The following is a 16,827-nucleotide window of genomic DNA, read 5'->3' as shown; positions in this document are numbered from 1 at the left end:
TTTGACTGTTAAGTCCTTGGTCAATGATGTCTCCAATTCTACTTGCACACCTCCAGGGACGGGATGCTCACCACTTATAGTGGCAGCCTGGGTGCCTGCAGCAGCTGCTAAATTTTATCATGGTCCACAGTAATAGGGAAGGACACCCAGTCAAACATGCCAAGGCCCACACTCTGGAACATCGGAGTTCCACAAAAGAAACTTCAGCTAGGGACTTATCAGGATGGGGGTTGACACTTATTGCACCACCCAGTTAAACTGAGAATGCTACTATCCCTTTAGTGTTCTCTTTAGTAAAGGTTTGGTGCAGTTTGTTTCTCCTTTTTCTCCCTTCTCCTTTTTCTCCTTTCTCCTTTCTCCTTTCCTTTCCTTCTCCAAAGCCTCGAAGCAAGCTTTTCTCAAGTTATGTGGTTATGCTCATAGGTTAAGGAGCCAGTTTCTGATTGGTGGGGGATGGAGAAGAGACTGATGCTTGAGGTTAAACAGAAGCCCTCATATCCTCAGGCCATGTGACAACCCCTACTCTGGTGGAACAGAAGGCCTCTACCTTCTCTAGGTTTGGGGCATTTAATCCCAAATCCTCCTTCCTGGTGCCTTAAGAAACCCTGGAAAGTGAAGAACCCCCAAGCTCAACATCCTGATGGTCTCAGGGTCACTGGGGCTGTAGGTCACATTCCCAGTGCCCTATATCCCAAGGCCAACCATTCTAAAACCCAGTTGTTAGAGCCAGGGGGTGTGGAAACCACCTAGACCACTCTTCCCCCCAAGCCCAGAGAGTGCATGAGACTTTCCCAAGGTCACACAGCTGGTTGGCAACCAGCTCTTCTAAAGGCCCAGAATCCTTTGATGAAAAGCTGCACGGAAGCCACCGGTAGTAGACAGATTTTGGCCAGCTATAGCAGCAACTTTCAGGAAGAGGACCTTCTGGAATAATCCTGAGGGGAAGAGGAGTGTCTCAGAGGAAATAGTGAAAAGGAATCATGGGGGCTCACCTAGGACGGGGAGGGTCACGGATCAGAGTTTCTTGAAGGAGGGTAGAGTACAGAAGGATTTCTGCTCTAACAGAACTCTAGGGGCAGCAGTCATCTTATCCTCTGGTGAATGTTGCCCCCTAGAGTTCTATCTCTTGTGTAGTGCACAGCCTGTGGGGGTGGGGGTGGGGGTGGGGAGCTGGTTAATGCAATGCGGATCAGAGGAGAGGTCATAGAAAGTCATGGTTACAGGGGTTCCCAAGTCTGAATTCCTGGACCACTCCAGATCTACCCTATCAGAATCTGTGTGGCTGGGGCTTCCCTCCCAGGGGAAATCTCTGGGTTTAGGAACCAGCCCTGGCTCACTAAAATCAGAGCGACACCAGGACAACTGGCCTGGGTGGGAAGTTCTGCGGACAGGGCTAGGCCTTAGTGTGTGAAAGAGGAAGCATCTCCCAGGGGTGTGTAGGCCCTGGAGTCTGGGGAGACTGGCAGCTGGACGTGGGAGCTAAGGGGCAGCACCTGTCCCAGGCGGGCCTCACTTTCCCGGGAACTGGCCCGGTCTCGCCTTCTCCAGCTTTCGGCGCCGCTCAGGGGGTATCTCTTGCAGGTTGATGCCATGGTTGCTGGCCCTGCAGGGAGAGGGCGGCGGCGGCCTCAGGGGTCGGGAGAGGGAGTTGGGAGGGCAAGGCCCAGGTCTTGCTTCTTCGCGGCTGGGGCGGGGTCAGGCACAGGGCCAGAGGCAAAGAGAAAGGCCCTTCTGGCCAGTGCCCTTAGCTAGTAGTAACTCGCCCCGCCTGCGGATGCCGGCTCCTTACCCCGGTTGCAAGTCTGGGGGTTTGGGGATGGGCTTGTTGAAGCCGCGTCTGCCCACAAGCCAGTATGTTTCCTCAGCGCCCTTGCCCTGGGAAGATACGGGGGAGGGAGGACTTAGGCGGGCTGGGGTGAGGGCAGGTGGATCTGGACATCTAAGTGGAACAGGAAGACCGTGAGCCGGCCGTGGGCCGGGCGTGGCGAGCTGTGTCTCCCAGCCGGGGACCGGAGGGGGCGGGCCCGGCCTCACCTTCAGCTCAGTGCGGCCGCGCACCTCGGTCTGGAAGCCCTGGTCCAGAGCGCGGAGGATCCGCACGGTGCTCACGTTCACGTGGATGCGGTAAGCTGGGGCGACAGGGGACGCGGTGACCTCGGTACTCAACACCCGCGTCCACCTCCTGGTTGGTTTCCCCCAGGACCACCCTCCACCTCCCCCCCCGACATCGCTCCCAATCGCGTCACACTCACGCAGCCCGGTGGATTCCATGCGCGAGGCAGTGTTGACCGTGTCCCCAAACAAGCAGTACCGCGGCATGGTGAGGCCCACTACGCCGGCCACGCACGGGCCTGCGGAGACGCGGGGTTGGTGGGAAGGAGGGGCCTGGGCGGGAGCTGGCGGCTGGGTGGCACCTAGGCCTAGGAGGAGTTTAGCACCCCGAAATCTCCCAGCTCCCCCAAAGAAATACTATCACGGGTACCCTAATTAAAACTACCCTAATTACAACTGAGTGCCTGGTATGCAAAGGTAGCTTCAGGACAAGCCTCCACATAGGTACTCTGGTTCCTAGAGAGGGAGCCAGCTCCAAGCCGGAAGGGGGGTAGGGGGGTGGGTGTGTATATGGGGTAGGGGGTGTGTGTGTGTATATGGGGTATGGGTGTGTTTGTGTGTATATGGGGTAGGGGGTGTGTGTGTATATGGGGTATGGGTGTGTTTGTGTGTATATGGGGTAGGGGGTGGGGTGTGTATATGGGGTAGGGGGTGGGGGTGTGTAGTATGGGGTAGGGGGTGGGTGTGTATATGGGGTATGGGTGTGTTTGTGTGTATATGGGGTAGGGGGTGGGTGTGTATATGGGGTAGGGGGTGGGTGTGTATATGGGGTATGGGTGTGTTTGTGTGTATATGGGGTAGGGTGTGTGTGTGTGTATATGGGGTGGGAGGGGGTTTACCAGAGTGCAGGCCGATGCGGATGCGCACCGGCACCTCAGGCATGTGGCGCATGTGGAAGGAGCCCACGGCACTGAGGATGTCCAGTGCCATATTGGCGATTTCTGCTGCGTGCCGCTGCCCGTTCCGCTGGGGCAGCCCAGAGGCCACCATATAGGCGTCCCCAATGGTCTCCACCTGAGGAAAGATGTAGGAACCCAATCCCCCACAGTGATTGTCCCTTATCAAGAGGCCTAAACTGGGTTTAAGTGAAGAGATCCTAGGGGATCCTTAGCTGCAGGACTGAGCTGGGGACGGGCAGAAAAGATAAAGAACAGGAGGGCTGGGGAAAAGGACAGGGCTGGTGGCCTAGGGGCTGAGCAGGAAGGGCTGGGCTGGAAGCTGGTGAACCTGAGGGAGAGTTTGTCCCCTATACACTCCACCTTGTAGACATCATGAGAGCCGATGATGGCATCAAAGAGAGTGTAGAGATCATTGAGCAGGTCCACTACTTCGATAGGCTCACTCATGGCGGAGATGGTGGTGAAGCCCACGATGTCGCTAAAGTATAGTGTCACCTCCTCAAAATACTCAGGCTCCACAGGTGTCCCCATCTTCAGAGCTTCAGCCACAGACCTAGAGATGGCAGGTGGTGAGGTTACCTAGAGGCCACCTCAATCTGGCTGGATTCCAGTCGCCCTCCCCACCCTTTCCTCATTGGCACCCACGGAGGCAGCATCTGAGTGAGTAGTCGGTCTGTCTTCTGCTTCTCCAGCTCCAGCTCCTCTGTGCGCTCCCGGATCAGATCCTCCAAGTTACTGGAGTACTGCTCCAGCATCCGAAGCATGGAGTCAATAATGTTGGTCTTTCGGCCCTTGTTGATGCTCTTGAACTAGTAGGAGGAGGAAGCTGGTGGGGCAGCTGAGGACCTCAGCTGCCATGTCCCTCTCATGGGGCTGTATTATGCCTGATTCTCTCCCACACCCATTCATTCACCTTCAAGACATCAAGCCCCACCACCATCACCACACCCCAGGGTGCTGTGCACTGTTTTCACACGTTAGTAGACACACAAGAAATGGGAATTCCATGAGGTCAGCTGTTCTTAACTAGTAATTGACAGAGTACTAGAACCAATCCAGCCTTTGTATTCCTAGGCCAAGGGTTTTTCTGCCACACTAGGCCAAGCACAGACTTGGTTCTCAATAAATGTTGAGTTGAATTAACTAATTCTCCCACCCACAGCTCCATCTCTGGCTCCAAAGGCCTCTACAGCTCCTGTTCTAATTCTGCCCCCTCCCAAACCCCAGTCCTCAGGCTACCCCTTAGGAAAAAGCCTAGAAATCCTGCCAGCCTGCCTTCCTGCAGCCTCCTCAGGATACTTACAAGTGGCCAGCCCAGCCCTTGCCCAATCCCAGCCCCTAACCAGGTCGAAGGTGTGGTCCATGGAGGGCCGATGGTCCGGCTGCTCTGCCCAGCACTGTTTCATCAGCTGGATGCACTCTATGGGTGCCTGGTCCATGGAAACCAAGGGCCGACACAGCGGAGGGGGGTTCTTCACCCTCTGCACAACTTCTGGAGGCATGAGGGGACCATGAGAGGGGGTGTACCAGAACAGAAGCTACCTCTAACTCTGGCCTGACTGTTGAAGCTGAAGCTCAAGATAGGGGAAATGAAAGGAGGCCCCTTTAATCAAAGCCTTGGTAAGTGGGGAAGTGTAGTGTGGAAGGGGGTTGCTAGGAGCAACAAGGGGACCCTGAACCCTGAGGAGCAGGGGGCAGTGAAGAGATGACAGGTAGAGACTCTCATTTATTACGAATAAGAAAAGTGAGGATTCGGATGGTCAAGTAGCTTGCTGAGTCCTATAGATAAGTAATATGGATTTGAACCATGTCCAACTGTTCTTTATCCATCACACCCCCACACTTCGTGGGGCCCCTAAGAACCAGAGAGGAGCCTGTTCCATTCGTTGGGGGAGCAGGTTGGAGCTCAGGGTCAGGACACAGGAAACCACTGAAGTGTAGGCGCCTAAGAACCGCCCGTTCCTGTCCGGTTGCTTGGCTCTCTACTGCCCTGACCCTTCAGACCCCAGCTTGAGGGGAGGCTCACATAATTAAGTCTGGGCACTGGGCTTTCGGGGGGCGGGGGGGGGAGAGGGAGGCTGGGTCTGGCCAGGCTCTGCCTAACAGCAGGATGCCTTTCTAGTCCAAACTCCACACGGGGGCGGCCGTACCCTCGGGCGTCAGCTCCAGCATAGCGTAGGGGGCGCTGCGGCACACGACCTCCTGCATGATGATGCCCAGGCTGAAGATGTCGGCGGCCAGCGTTCCCCGGCGCTCCAGGCTTGGGTCCCGAAGCAGCTCCGGGGCTGTCCATAGCTGGTCTGAGATCGGGGAAGAGGGCGTGGGCATGCGGAGGGTCTTGGGGGAACTTTGGACAGAGCTCCCCCCGCCCCACCAGAAAGCCCAGGTTCACACCCACGCACCAACCCCCCAGCCTGAGTCTAGCCCTGCTGCCTGCGGCTCTCACCAGGGAAGACCATACCCTAAGCAGGTCTCAGAAAAAGCCCAGCCTTCACAAATAGGCCCAGCCCCTTAGGCCAAGCAGTGCCCAGAGGACTCCACCCCTTGGACACGAGCTTCGCCCCCTGGCAAAGTCCCACTCAGAATAGACCCAGTCACAAGGACAGGAGGTCAGCTCCTCAGGGGAAAGTCCGCCCCCTTACAACGTCTCGCCTCCCCGGTATCACAGTTCACCCTCCTCAGAGGTCACAGGGCCTTTTCCGTAGCGGGAGTCGCGTCCAGTGAATGTGGGATGGAGAGAATTCGAGAGCGGAGGGAGGGAAGGGCCCTTAAAATAATGGGGATCCCGGAGGATGCTCATCCGCGCCGGAGACAGCAGGGGAATCCTACCCTCAGCGCGGGGAGGCTCTGGCAACACCCTCTGAGCTTCCAGTAGTCTCCCGTGGCCGTGGTCGGTGACTTTCAGCACGAACCTCCCGTCCACCACGCAGTTTCGGGACTTAAGTCGCCCATGGGCCACGCCTCGGTGGTGCAGATACCTCATTCCCTGCAAGAAGTGAAGAGGCAGCTTCAGCCCGCTGCTCCCCTACCCTCTCCTCCCTGCACCCCTCCTTCTCCACCTCCCCACACACCTTGATGAGGTCCAGTAGGAGGGAGGACTTGAACATCCAGTCCAGCTTTATGTCTCTCTGGGCGAGGAGGTCGTGGAGGGAGCCCCGGGCACCGTGCTCTGAGACCACAGCCAGCATGCCTTCCCCGGGGGCTGCGGTGCTGTCCGCTCCTCCCGCCAGGAAGAGCCCCAGGTAGAGGGCCACGTTCTCATGGCGGAGCTCCCGGAGCTGAGAGGGAGAAACTTAACAGGCATTTTCTGTGCTGGTAGCAAGGTGGGGAGGAGGCTGTTAATCAGGTCTGATTTGAGGTATCCGAAGTAGAAAGATGGGATAATAATGGTGAGTAGAAGGTCAATAGGGCCTGTAGGGGGCTTTCTTCCACAGATAACTTCTCTCTCTGGAAAAGACAACATCTCCAAAGGCTATCGTTCAGATACTGAGTATGGTTTGGTTTAAAGTTATGAATGAAAAAACACCCTTGCACTGGTCATCAGGATCTAGGCAGGTTCTGATTTATTAACCATCAGACTTGGAATTGTCCATGACTTAAGGAAAAACACATCATGAAGGAGAAGCCCCTGGCACCACTGCCCTCCCCTTCTGATATAACAGCCTTTGGGGGAAAAACCAGGGAGAAGCTGCACTGCTTTCAAAACACACCGGAAGTGGCTTTCAGTGACCGGCTGTCTGAAACTCCCACCTTCCCTAAGTTCCGGATGGAGGGACCAGTAGTCAAGCTGTGGTCCCAGAGAGCCATCAACAAGGCCACTCCACAGGACAGAGGCTCTCACAATATGGGCATGCTGGGAGATGGGGGCGAGCTGGTGACTGGTGCCTTTTCTAGCTTTCCTTTGGACCAATAAAGGACTTATTTCATCTTAAATGTCTGCTGTTATTAAATGGTGAGTTTAGTCCATTGACACATACAAGTAATCCACTTAAGTCATTCTGCAGCTATGACCAAGAGTTTCTGTGGAGGTGTTAGGGAAGGAGGCCAGGACAAGGCTGCATGGTGTTAGGGGTAAGGGGGGCATTAAGGTTGGAAGGATGAGAATAAACCAGTTTATAGCCTCCTTGCAAACTTTTCACCTTACTCAGTATGAATCAAAAGGCCACTCTGTGTGAATGACCTGGCAGAACTAGAAACCCATTTTTTATTTCCTATCATTCACTCAACAAATATTCATTGGGTCTTTCTAATGCTCCAGACACTGTGCTGGGTGCTGAAAACACAATGGAGGGGGCAGGGGGAAGCTCTCGCTCAGCTTAACAGTCTAGTGAGGGAGGCAGATATGAAATAATCAGGCACACAGATGAACATACAATTACAGATTATGACAAGCACATCAAAGGAAAGAAGTAGTGTTATGAGACAGCATTACGGGAAACCTGCTTTAGAAAGGAAGGCAAACTTCCCTGAGCCCTCTTGATCTCTCCCACACTGGGGCAAAGAGGGAGAAATGATGGCCACCCTACACCCCATCACGGGCCTAACTCTTACCTTGGAGAAGGTTGTCTTGGTTGCTGGGCGGATAGCTATGTGCTGATCCCCTGGGAATTTCTTGAGCCAAACCCAGTCTCCCTGGAGCAGAAATTGTAATAGTGAACTCAGTTACAAAGAGCCCTAGAGCCCCCATTTCCACTGGGCCACTGCCCCAGAACATCTTCTATGTGACAAAGAGTGTCAGGAATCAGGGATTTGATGTCCACCCGTCTACTTCACAGCTAGCTGGGTGAGACCCCACCACTGAGTAAAAGATGCAGAAGGCCTGAGTGGCTGTTCTCACCACCCCAGATGTGCTCACCTATTAAGCAAGCCATTGTCAACACAAATGTCATTGAACTTAGCCCTCATCACCATCTGTTGCCATGAGAGAGCACTGTGGTGGGAGTCAGGAGTCTGGGTAGATTAGGCTTCACTATAGACTAATGAAGTTTAGGGAGCTGCCCTAAAGGCTCTGTCCTCAGCTGATGTCAGGGCTGGTTCATGAACATGCAACATATGCAGTCACACGGGGGCCCACACTCAGTGGGGCCTAAGCTTGGTTCAGTGGTCTGCTGTTGTCATCTTGAATGAACAAGAGGCCCTTCATTTTTCTTTTGCCCTAGATCTTGTAGCTGGCCTTGCCTGTTGATACGGGATTTGGATGAGAAGAGAATTTTGGAGTTTTGATACTGACCCCTAAAGAGCAATTGAAAATAAAGGTGAGACATTATTATTTAAAAAAAAATTTTTTTTTTTATCATCCTCACCCGAGGACATTTTTCCATCTTTTGTTCAGGTAGAGTGGGAGGGAGAGAGAGGAACAGAGAGAGAGAGAGAGAGAGAGAGACATCGACGTGAAAAGGACACATCGAGTGGCTGCCACACACACAATCAACCACGGCCGGGGACAAACTGCAACAGAGGTACGTGCCCTTAGTGGGAACCGAACCCGGGTCTCTCCGGACCGCAGGCCGATGCTCTAACCGCTGAGCCAAAACTGAGAGCTATATTTAGTAAACATGGCCAGAGACAAGAGACACTAAACATTCTTCAAGGCATAGGATAGTCCCATACAGTAGAAAATAAGCTGCTCAAAATCACAAAAGTGATCCTCTGAGAAATGGTGTGATGGCCTTACGGGGCATACTGTATTCTCTCTGTGACCTTACACTCAGAAGCTCTAAATCTCCTCTCCCCTCCTGATGAACTGAGCTCTCTCTCAGTTCTCTCTGAATTTGTTCTCATTTTCTCCCACTCATTCCACCACATCGGATTTGCGGACCTCATGGTTAATATGCCCATGCCCTTCTGTGCCTTACTTTCCCCCCCTAAGGCTTGCTGTTACTGAGTCTGGTTGGAATTGGGTAGAAATACTAGGTGGGGCAAAAACATGGGTCTGGCTTGAGTCAGGGGTAGCCCTGTCTGGAAACTCCCCATCCTGACAGTCCACGTCCTGGAAATGTCCTTTCTGTGACCAGGGAGCCATATCCCAGAAGCTCCTCTGCCCCCATTGTTCCAGGGAGGCCTGTGCCCTTCAGTAACCTGCAAGCTAATCACTGAGGGGGCAGGGGCAGGGGCTCCCAACAAGGTGGGGGATGGTTTCGGTGGCCACACGAGTCTTCATGCTGGTCCTAGCACACTCCCTCAGCCAGGTCACCAGCCTCTGGGTCACTGTGATTGGCCTTTGAGGAGCCCTCACCTGGATAACAGCTAAGGGAAACTCCTGGGGCAGGAAGGATTACCAGATGCTCCCCTCTGAGAAATGTATGACCTCTCCCTAGATCTCCTTCTGGGGCCCTATCCCCATTTCCCGGAGCCTGCAGGATATGACACGACTCTAGGAGTAGAGCCCAGTCTGGTTGGGGGTCAGGCTCACCTCATAGAGGCCAATGTTGGAGTTATCCGGGGGCTGGCTGGGGACGCTGCGAATGTCTGACACACTGCGGGCAACCAGACTTGACCGACTACTACCCTGGGCCACCTGGAGGGTAGAGGTCAATGCAAGGGGTCAAAATACACTCAGAGTCCTGGATCTATTGAATTCACAGGCAGAGTTCTGGGAATTAAAGAGGGAGGAGAAGAAATCTTCATTAAGGAAGGTGATAACGACATTACTTCTAGTGCACAGCACTTGACAGTTTACAAAACAAACATTTCTTGGGGCTTCACACTGCTCTAGGAAGGCAGTCAGGACAGGGACTGTTACCCTCATTACACACATAAGGACTGGGACAGGGCCCAAGCAGACACCAGACCTCCTTTCCAGTTGGGGGCTGGGGTGAGGCCTGGTCTAGGCAGGGGACCAGATCTACTGGGGAGGATAGCTGGATCCTGGCTCCCTGCTTCTCCCACCTTTTGAGAGCTGCCCCCTTGTGGGTGAAGGAAGGTGATGTCGTCCAGAGTCAAGATGATCTTGTTGGGACCTGAGATCATTTGAATGTGAAGCAGCTGGTGCCTGGTGGAAGCAAGAGGTCATCTCCTCAAAGGGGACCAAGGTGCATGAGAGGAGGACAGCAGGGGATAAAGTTGGCTCAAGGGAGAGCAGCCATCCCCAAATTGGACATCTCTTTAGGACTCTGCCAGCCTTCTAGGACCCTTTCCCCTGCCCCCTTCCAAGAAATTCTCCCTTCTATCTTGAGCGGACCCAACTTACTGTCTTTGTTGTACAGTTGCATTTTTGGCAAGTAGAGAGCCAAGCTCATCTCCTACTTACCTCACTTCCCTACTCACCTCACATAATGGGCCAGGAAGGCCCCTGTCAGCCCCATCCCAACCACCAGGAGGAAACCAATAAAGACGAGACCGGGATCCAGTCCTGGAGGGGCAGTGAGAAGAGGGACACTGAGGACCATGGTGGAGGGGAGGCCCCCTTTCTAGGGAAGTAGGCAGTCATGTCAGATCCTGAGGATCCTGGAAAGGGGGATGGGAGCCAAGAAAGGGAACTAGCAAAAGGTCATGAGTTCTGCAAAGCGGGGGTGGGGGTGGGGGGGCACCTGGGAATGCTAGAAAAGCTTCAAGAGGGCTTTAGGGGCTCAGCAAGACAGGGATCTCGCACAAGTCTGGGGTCTGAGGATGACCTGAAAGAAGAGTTACAGGAAGAGTTCACTCTCTTTCACCACTTTGTGGAAAGTCCCTGGTGACTGCCCTAGTGGAGGCTGTGTTTGCCCTCACCTCCATTGCAGATGATGTCTGGGTCGAACCAGCAAGAGGGGTCGGGCCCAGGCCCCTGGCTCCCTCTAGGGAAATGCACTGGGGTCCCAGCAGAGCGGAAGGAACCCCCGGTGGGGTCCAGCATATATGTGGCAAACAGCTGGTCCCCTGCCTCATCGGTGTCCAGCAGCACAAACGGAGGCTCCTCGGCTCCTCCCAGGGCCCCGCAGAAGCCTGGGACCTGGGCATCCTGGATGTGGCGGGCCACAGCTGCTCCGGACACCCAGCTGCCACCTACCGCTGCTGCCCGAGCTCGCGCCACGCCCCCCGCCAACAAAAAGACCGCATCATAGATGGTGCCGAAGAGTGGGGATACCTGGGGAAGGAGAGTAAGGGGCTCAGGGTTTGGGGTCACAACCCACAAACAGACAGGTACTTACTGCTTCCACTCCATCTTCTCACTGAGACCTTCAAGCCCTTGACTGTTCTTACCTCCTAGTTAGTGGTTCCCCATATCCCTCCCTATTGTCTCTCTCTCTTCCTCTCTCCCATTGGTTATCCCACCCCTTTTCCCCACTGGCCTCCCCTCTTTTCAAGATTCTTAGACTCTAACTCTCCATTACCTACAGATCCTCTCTTCCCTTTCCTGTTGGTTTCCCTGAACATATTTTTAATATCATTACCTACCATTCAGCTAAAAGCCTTCTTTCCCATCTTTTGGTTAACTTTCTATTTTTCAGTCTGTTTCAATTTCAATTTTATTTTTTTTCTTTGTTGATTTTATAAGTTTAAGGCCTCTTCTTTGTTGATTTTAGCTTTTTTTTTTTTCCCTCACCCGAGGACATTTTTTCATTTTTTGTTCAGATAGAGCAGGAGGGAGAGAGAGGAAGAGAGAGAGAGAGAGAGAGAGAGAGAGAGAGAGAGAGAGAGAAACATCGACATGAAAGGGACACATCGAGTGGCTGCCACCCGCACGACCCAACCAGAGCCGAGAACAAACTGCAACCGAGGTACATGCCCTTAGCGGGAACCAAACCCGGGTGTCTCTGGACCACAGGCCAACACTCTAACCACTGAGCCAAACTGGCCAGGGCTTCTTTGTTGATTTTAGAGAGAGAGGAAGGGAGAGGGAGAGATAGATAGGAACATCGACAAGGGAGAACATTCATTGGCCACCTACGTCTTGCCCCCACTGGGGATCAGGCCCACAACCTGGGCATGTACCCTGACTGGGAATCAAACCGGAGACCTCTTGGTGCATGGGTCCACTACTTGGTGTAGGAGAGTGAGAACAGTACACCCAGCAGCACAGAGTCCAAACAGAAGGACACATTTAGGGAACCCAAAATAGCTGGTCTGATTGAAGGTCAAGGAAGATGGAAGAGAGCAGAAGACATCAGACCTGGTAAGCTATGGGAAGAGACCTGTATTTATCCTGCAAGAGTAGCCACTTGGAGGCTTTGAACATAGGTGCGACACAGTCATAATTCTGAAGTTCAATGTGATTGTTGGGTGGAGGAAGGCTTGGGGCAGGTAAGTGTGGAAACAGACCATCTGGAAGATTTTGTTTTGAGATTTGGACCAGAGATGTTGTGGCCTGAACCAGGGCAGTGACAGTGAGAATGGAGAAAGTGGATGGATTCCAATGACCTTTAGGAAGTAAAAGTGACAAGACTTGATGTCTGGATGTGGGGGAAAAGGGTTAGAGGGATCAAGAGTGACTCCCAGGAGTCTCACTTGGACAGCTAGATGGAAGGCTGTCCTACTTGCTGAGAACTGAAGAGGTTTTTTCCACCATTCTCCACTCTCTTTCTCACTTTCCTCCACCCCACCTCTGTTCCTAATTCTTCCTCTCCTCTTCTCATTGATTATTCCCATCCTTTCTCCCTACTGGCTATCCCAAATTTGAGTGGAGGAGACTAGGGGAATTGGTAAGGAATATTTCAAACTCTCTCCCCATGACTTACAACCCTGCCTCAAATGCAACCCTTTGCGTAGGGTTCTTGTAATAGTTGGTTTACTGACTACTGACATCTAAATTCCCTTCTATCTTAGTGGTTTCTAGCCCCCCTTTTATGAATGGGGTGAGGCTAGATGGTCTGAGCTGGGATTCTGGGTTCTCAGGGAATCCTGAATATTAGCTGGTTTCAGGAATAAGCTGTGGATCTAAATGATTATGGAAGCCCCTTGCTCTGCCTGGGGAAGTTTCTGCTTATCACAAGATGTCAAGGCTCTCAAAAAGTTAAAACCACCAGATAACCCCCCCCCCCCCCGGAGGGAACACCTCTGAAATGGGCATGAAGGCCCGGCAAGTGTGGCTCAGAGGTTGAGCGTGACCCATGTACCAAGAGGTCGCTGATTGGATTCCTGGTTGGGCATATGCCCAGGTTGTGGGCCAAATCCCCAGTGACGGGCATGTAGGAGGTGGACAATCAATGTTCTTTCTCATCAATGTTTCTATCTCTCTCTCTCCCTCTCCCTTCCTCGCTCTCTAAAAAAAAAAAATCATTAAAAAGAAAAGAGAAAAAAGAAATGGGCATGAAGGTTGGATCTGCATCCTCCTTCCTTCCTGTTCTCTTAAGAACACCAGCTGTTTATTATAGACTGTGTACTGTGGCGGTACTGGAAGTGGGTTACTTGAAGGGGACTGCAAAAGATGTGGTGCGTGGTGCACAGTTTCGAGTTTACTCCTTGGAGCTGGGCTTGAGAGGTCTCATTGCAGTCTCTCTGGAAGCAATCTCAATAGTACACTAAAATGCCCCAAGCAAGCAAGACCAGAGCATTTACATTACCCAGGAAACTCCAGAACAGGCACAGCTGCTAATTATTCTCTCCCTGTTGTCCTCCTCTCTCCCATTGACTTCATCCTCCTCTCATTTCATTACTTTATCCACTTCTCTTCCCATTGCCTCCAGCCTTCTTTCCCCTCTTTGGCTATCCTCTGCTTTCCTCCCCAGCTCTCCTCCCCTCTTTTCTCCTCCTCTCTTTTCTTCTCCCTGGCCTCTCTACCTGCTGCAGATTAAGGTCGGGGGGCAGCTCCTGGTGCTCTTGGGCCCTGCGCAGGCTGTCCAGCACGCTGGCTCCAGGGGGACAGTGGCGTGTGAGGGTGAGCACCGCATCATGGGCCCTGCGAAGCTGTGAGCTGTTGGCCAGCACGGCCAAGGCCTCTGGGCCTGGGGACAAGGCGTAGTGGAGTGTGTCAAAGGTCAGGAAGACCAGGGAGCCATCGGCCAGGCCCAGCTCTTCTGCAGCCTCCAGTAGGCAGCGTTGCTCTTCCCCGCCCAGCAACACCGAATGCATCACCATGATCACTGCTGCGGACACAGACTCGGCTCACTGATCCGCCCGGGCCAGCGGAACAGCAAACCTCCCCAACCCGCGCGGGGAGCCTACCTTTGACTCGGGGCCCGTCCTGGACTCTCCTCAGGGCCTCCCGGGCCCCAGACAGACCCGAGGGCTCCATGGCGGTCACCAGGGCAACTGGCAGACCCCGGGCCCTGAGTGCCGTGGCTAGTGAGAGTCCCGCCTCCACCCACAGGTCCTGGGGCGCGGTGACCAGGGCCACGCGTGCCCAGCGGAACTCTCGAAGGAGGGCATAGAGGGCATCCGCCGCGGGCGTCACAGCGGGGGCCGTCGTGCCCGCTGCCCGCGTCCCCGGGCAGCCCCAGGGCACCAGCGCCACCCCTGCCTCTTGGGCCAGGAGTTCGGCCGGCCGGCAGGCAGCAGGATTCACAGGACCCACGAGACCCACGAGACGCGGGCCGCGGGCCAGCGCGGAGGACACGGCCGCCAGCGAGCCCGGCGTCCGGCACGGCTCCGGCAGCAGCGCGACCTCGAAGCGGGGGCCGCCTGCCCGGGCTGCGTCCTGGTTCAGGCGGGCGGCGGCCAGGCGTGCGGCCAGGTCCGGGCGGGCTCGGGCGAAGATGGGGTCGCAGACCCAGGGGCCGAGCACCCCCACTGTGAATGCCGCCGAGAGGGCTGAAGGCGGCAGAAGGAGATGCAGCAGTAGCAGCAGCTGCAGCTGGAGCCGAGGCCAGGGCCAGGGTCGCCCCCGGGAGAGGCGGGGAGGGCACGGAGCCCACCGCGTGGGTGCGCAGAGCCAGGGGTACGGAAGACCACCCGTGGGGACGGCGCAGGGGGTCATTGCCGCCTTCTGTGAGCATAAGCAGAGCAGGGAGAAGGATGATACTCCCCCTGCGCCCCAACTCTCTTAGGCTCTCCGCCGCCCCCCCCCCGCCCCCCAGTTTCTCAAAGCCCAAGTAACCCATGGTGTATCTCCACTTCCCCTCCGCGGGCTTGGGACAAGATGAGGGTCGAGGGCATGGCCTGGAAGCCCTCCGCATCCCCTATCGCTTCTGCTTCCTGTTTCCCTTTTTGTCTGCCCTTGCCCCTTCTCAGAGCCACCGAGGGGTCAGAGGGGACAGGCCCATGCCCTCCAAAGATCCGTCAGGGGTAGAAGGAACCCAAGTCCATGCGGAGGGGCCTTTGCCACTCACCGGAAAGTGCAGGGCTCGGGCCCAGGGCGAGGTGAGGGGTCACACGCCCTCCCACAGGTCTGCTTTGCCAACCGGGCCCAGGGCAGGGGTGTAGGAACAGCTGGCCTGAGCCCTTAATCTACCTAAGCTGATTAGGGTCCCTTAATCAGGCAGGGAGGGGCTGGTGGAGGACGGGCCTTTCTGGGGTGGTATCTGTCCTGGCTTCCAGGCAGCCAGCTAGATTCTTTCCCCTCCATCCCTCCCAACACCCCAACCACAAACCCCAGCATTGAAGAAGCTGCAGGTCCCCATTTCAGGCTGCTGCCACACTACCCTGCTCAGCTTGAAAAGTGACAAGATTGTGTCCACGGACACCTGTGGGTGCTCAGTCCTGGGGTGGGAGTTCTCTCGGTTCTGTTCCCTCCAATCTTCTGTTTCTAGTTTTGCCAGTGAAGTCCAAGCCCCATCCCTTAGCTGGCAAAGTCTATACCCCAGAGACCAAACCCAAAGCATCTACCTGCTTGTCTTCTCTTGCCTACCTACACATGGTTCTCTGACATCCACATCTCCATGCCTAGAAAACCGTTCGTTTGGCCTTGGAAAGGTAGAACCACAAGAGATAGTGGAAAGAACTGTGGCTTTGGATAGATCTAGGTACAAATTCCTCCTTCCTGACTTTGTGACCTTGGGAAAATTGCTTAATCTCTTGGAGGTCTGTATGAAAATTACCTGTGACAATGAATATAACTGCCTAGATGACAAAAATAATCAGACAATTTTAAAGAATATGATGGGCAACTCTTGCCCTACTATACATCAAAATTTATACAAAGCTATAATAATTAAGCTACTATAGTATTGATTCAGAGATAAACAAATAGACCAGTGGCGCAGAATAGAAAGCACTGTTAAAAAAAACACACAAAAAACAACAACCTAGCGCCCTAGTGGGTTTTGCTCAGTGGTTAGAGCATCGGCATGTGGTCCAGAGAGTCCCAGGTTTGGTTCCCACTGAGGGCACGTACCTCAGTTGCAATTTATCCCTGGCCCTGGTTGGCTCGTGCGGGAGGTAGCCACTCAATGTGTCCCTTTCACGTCAATGTCTCTCTCACTCTCTCTCTCTCTCTCTCTCCCCTTCCCACTCTATCTGAACAAAAAATAGAGGAATGTTCTCGGGTGAGGATTAAAAAAAAAAAAACAGCAAAAAATGGAAATTTGGTGTATAAAGAAATCGACATTTCTTACCACTGGGAAAAGAATGAGCTATTCCACAAATGGAGCTGATTAGTTAACCATATGGGAGGGGACGGGAGGAGATAGGATGAGATCTTCATCTCACACTACACAAAATCAACTTCAGTCTGGCTGGTGTGGCTCAGTGGTTGAGCAGCACCAGCACCAAGAGGTTGCTGGTTCGATTCCTGGTCAAGACACATGCCCAGGTTGTGGGCCCAATCCCCAGTGGGGGACATACAGGAGGTGGCCAATCAATGTTCTCTCTCATCGACGTTTCTATCTCTTTCACTTCCATTTTCTCTAAAATCAATAAAGGAAAAAATAAATTTAAAAAACCAATTTCAGATTAAAAAACATACATAAAAACAAAACTTAAAATATCCATTAGTAGATGAGTGGATAAAATAACTGTGGTACAT

General features: G+C 53.8%; 1 protein-coding gene across 1 annotated transcript; it reads right to left on the bottom strand.

The window, feature by feature from the left end:
• Nucleotides 1–469: 469 nt before the first annotated feature.
• On the bottom strand, nucleotides 470–15,257 carry GUCY2D (guanylate cyclase 2D, retinal). The gene is made up of 20 exons (XM_036269019.1): nucleotides 15,194–15,257; nucleotides 14,091–14,850; nucleotides 13,707–14,011; nucleotides 10,719–11,073; nucleotides 10,278–10,362; nucleotides 9,900–10,002; nucleotides 9,424–9,528; nucleotides 7,563–7,643; nucleotides 6,083–6,289; nucleotides 5,841–5,997; nucleotides 5,162–5,311; nucleotides 4,355–4,503; nucleotides 3,657–3,820; nucleotides 3,372–3,564; nucleotides 2,952–3,126; nucleotides 2,253–2,351; nucleotides 2,035–2,129; nucleotides 1,790–1,875; nucleotides 1,494–1,603; nucleotides 470–935 (listed from the first exon to the last, which is right to left on the bottom strand). Exons 2-19 carry the CDS (start codon nucleotides 14,839–14,841, stop codon nucleotides 1,510–1,512), a joined length of 3,354 nt encoding a protein of 1,117 aa, XP_036124912.1. The 5' UTR covers nucleotides 14,842–14,850; nucleotides 15,194–15,257; the 3' UTR covers nucleotides 470–935; nucleotides 1,494–1,509.
• Nucleotides 15,258–16,827: the final 1,570 nt, after the last annotated feature.

Source organism: Molossus molossus, unplaced genomic scaffold (genome assembly GCF_014108415.1).
Source record: "Molossus molossus isolate mMolMol1 unplaced genomic scaffold, mMolMol1.p scaffold_m16_p_19, whole genome shotgun sequence".
NCBI lineage: Eukaryota > Metazoa > Chordata > Mammalia > Chiroptera > Molossidae > Molossus > Molossus molossus.
Note: the sequence above shows the minus strand (reverse complement) of the source record. Positions and strands in the feature narration are given on the sequence as shown.

Bases quoted from the DNA above. Each gene is read 5' to 3' on its own strand.
- GUCY2D (XM_036269019.1), bottom strand. From the start codon at position 14,841: ATGACCCCCTGCGCCGTCCCCACGGGTGGTCTTCCGTACCCCTGGCTC. The intron at 11,074-13,706 runs GTAGAGAGGCCA...CTCCTTCCCCAG, and splicing joins CCGACCTTAATCTGCAGCAG to GTATCCCCACTCTTCGGCAC. The intron at 10,363-10,718 runs GTGAGGGCAAAC...CTGCCCCTCCAG, and splicing joins AGACATCATCTGCAATGGAG to GACTGGATCCCGGTCTCGTC.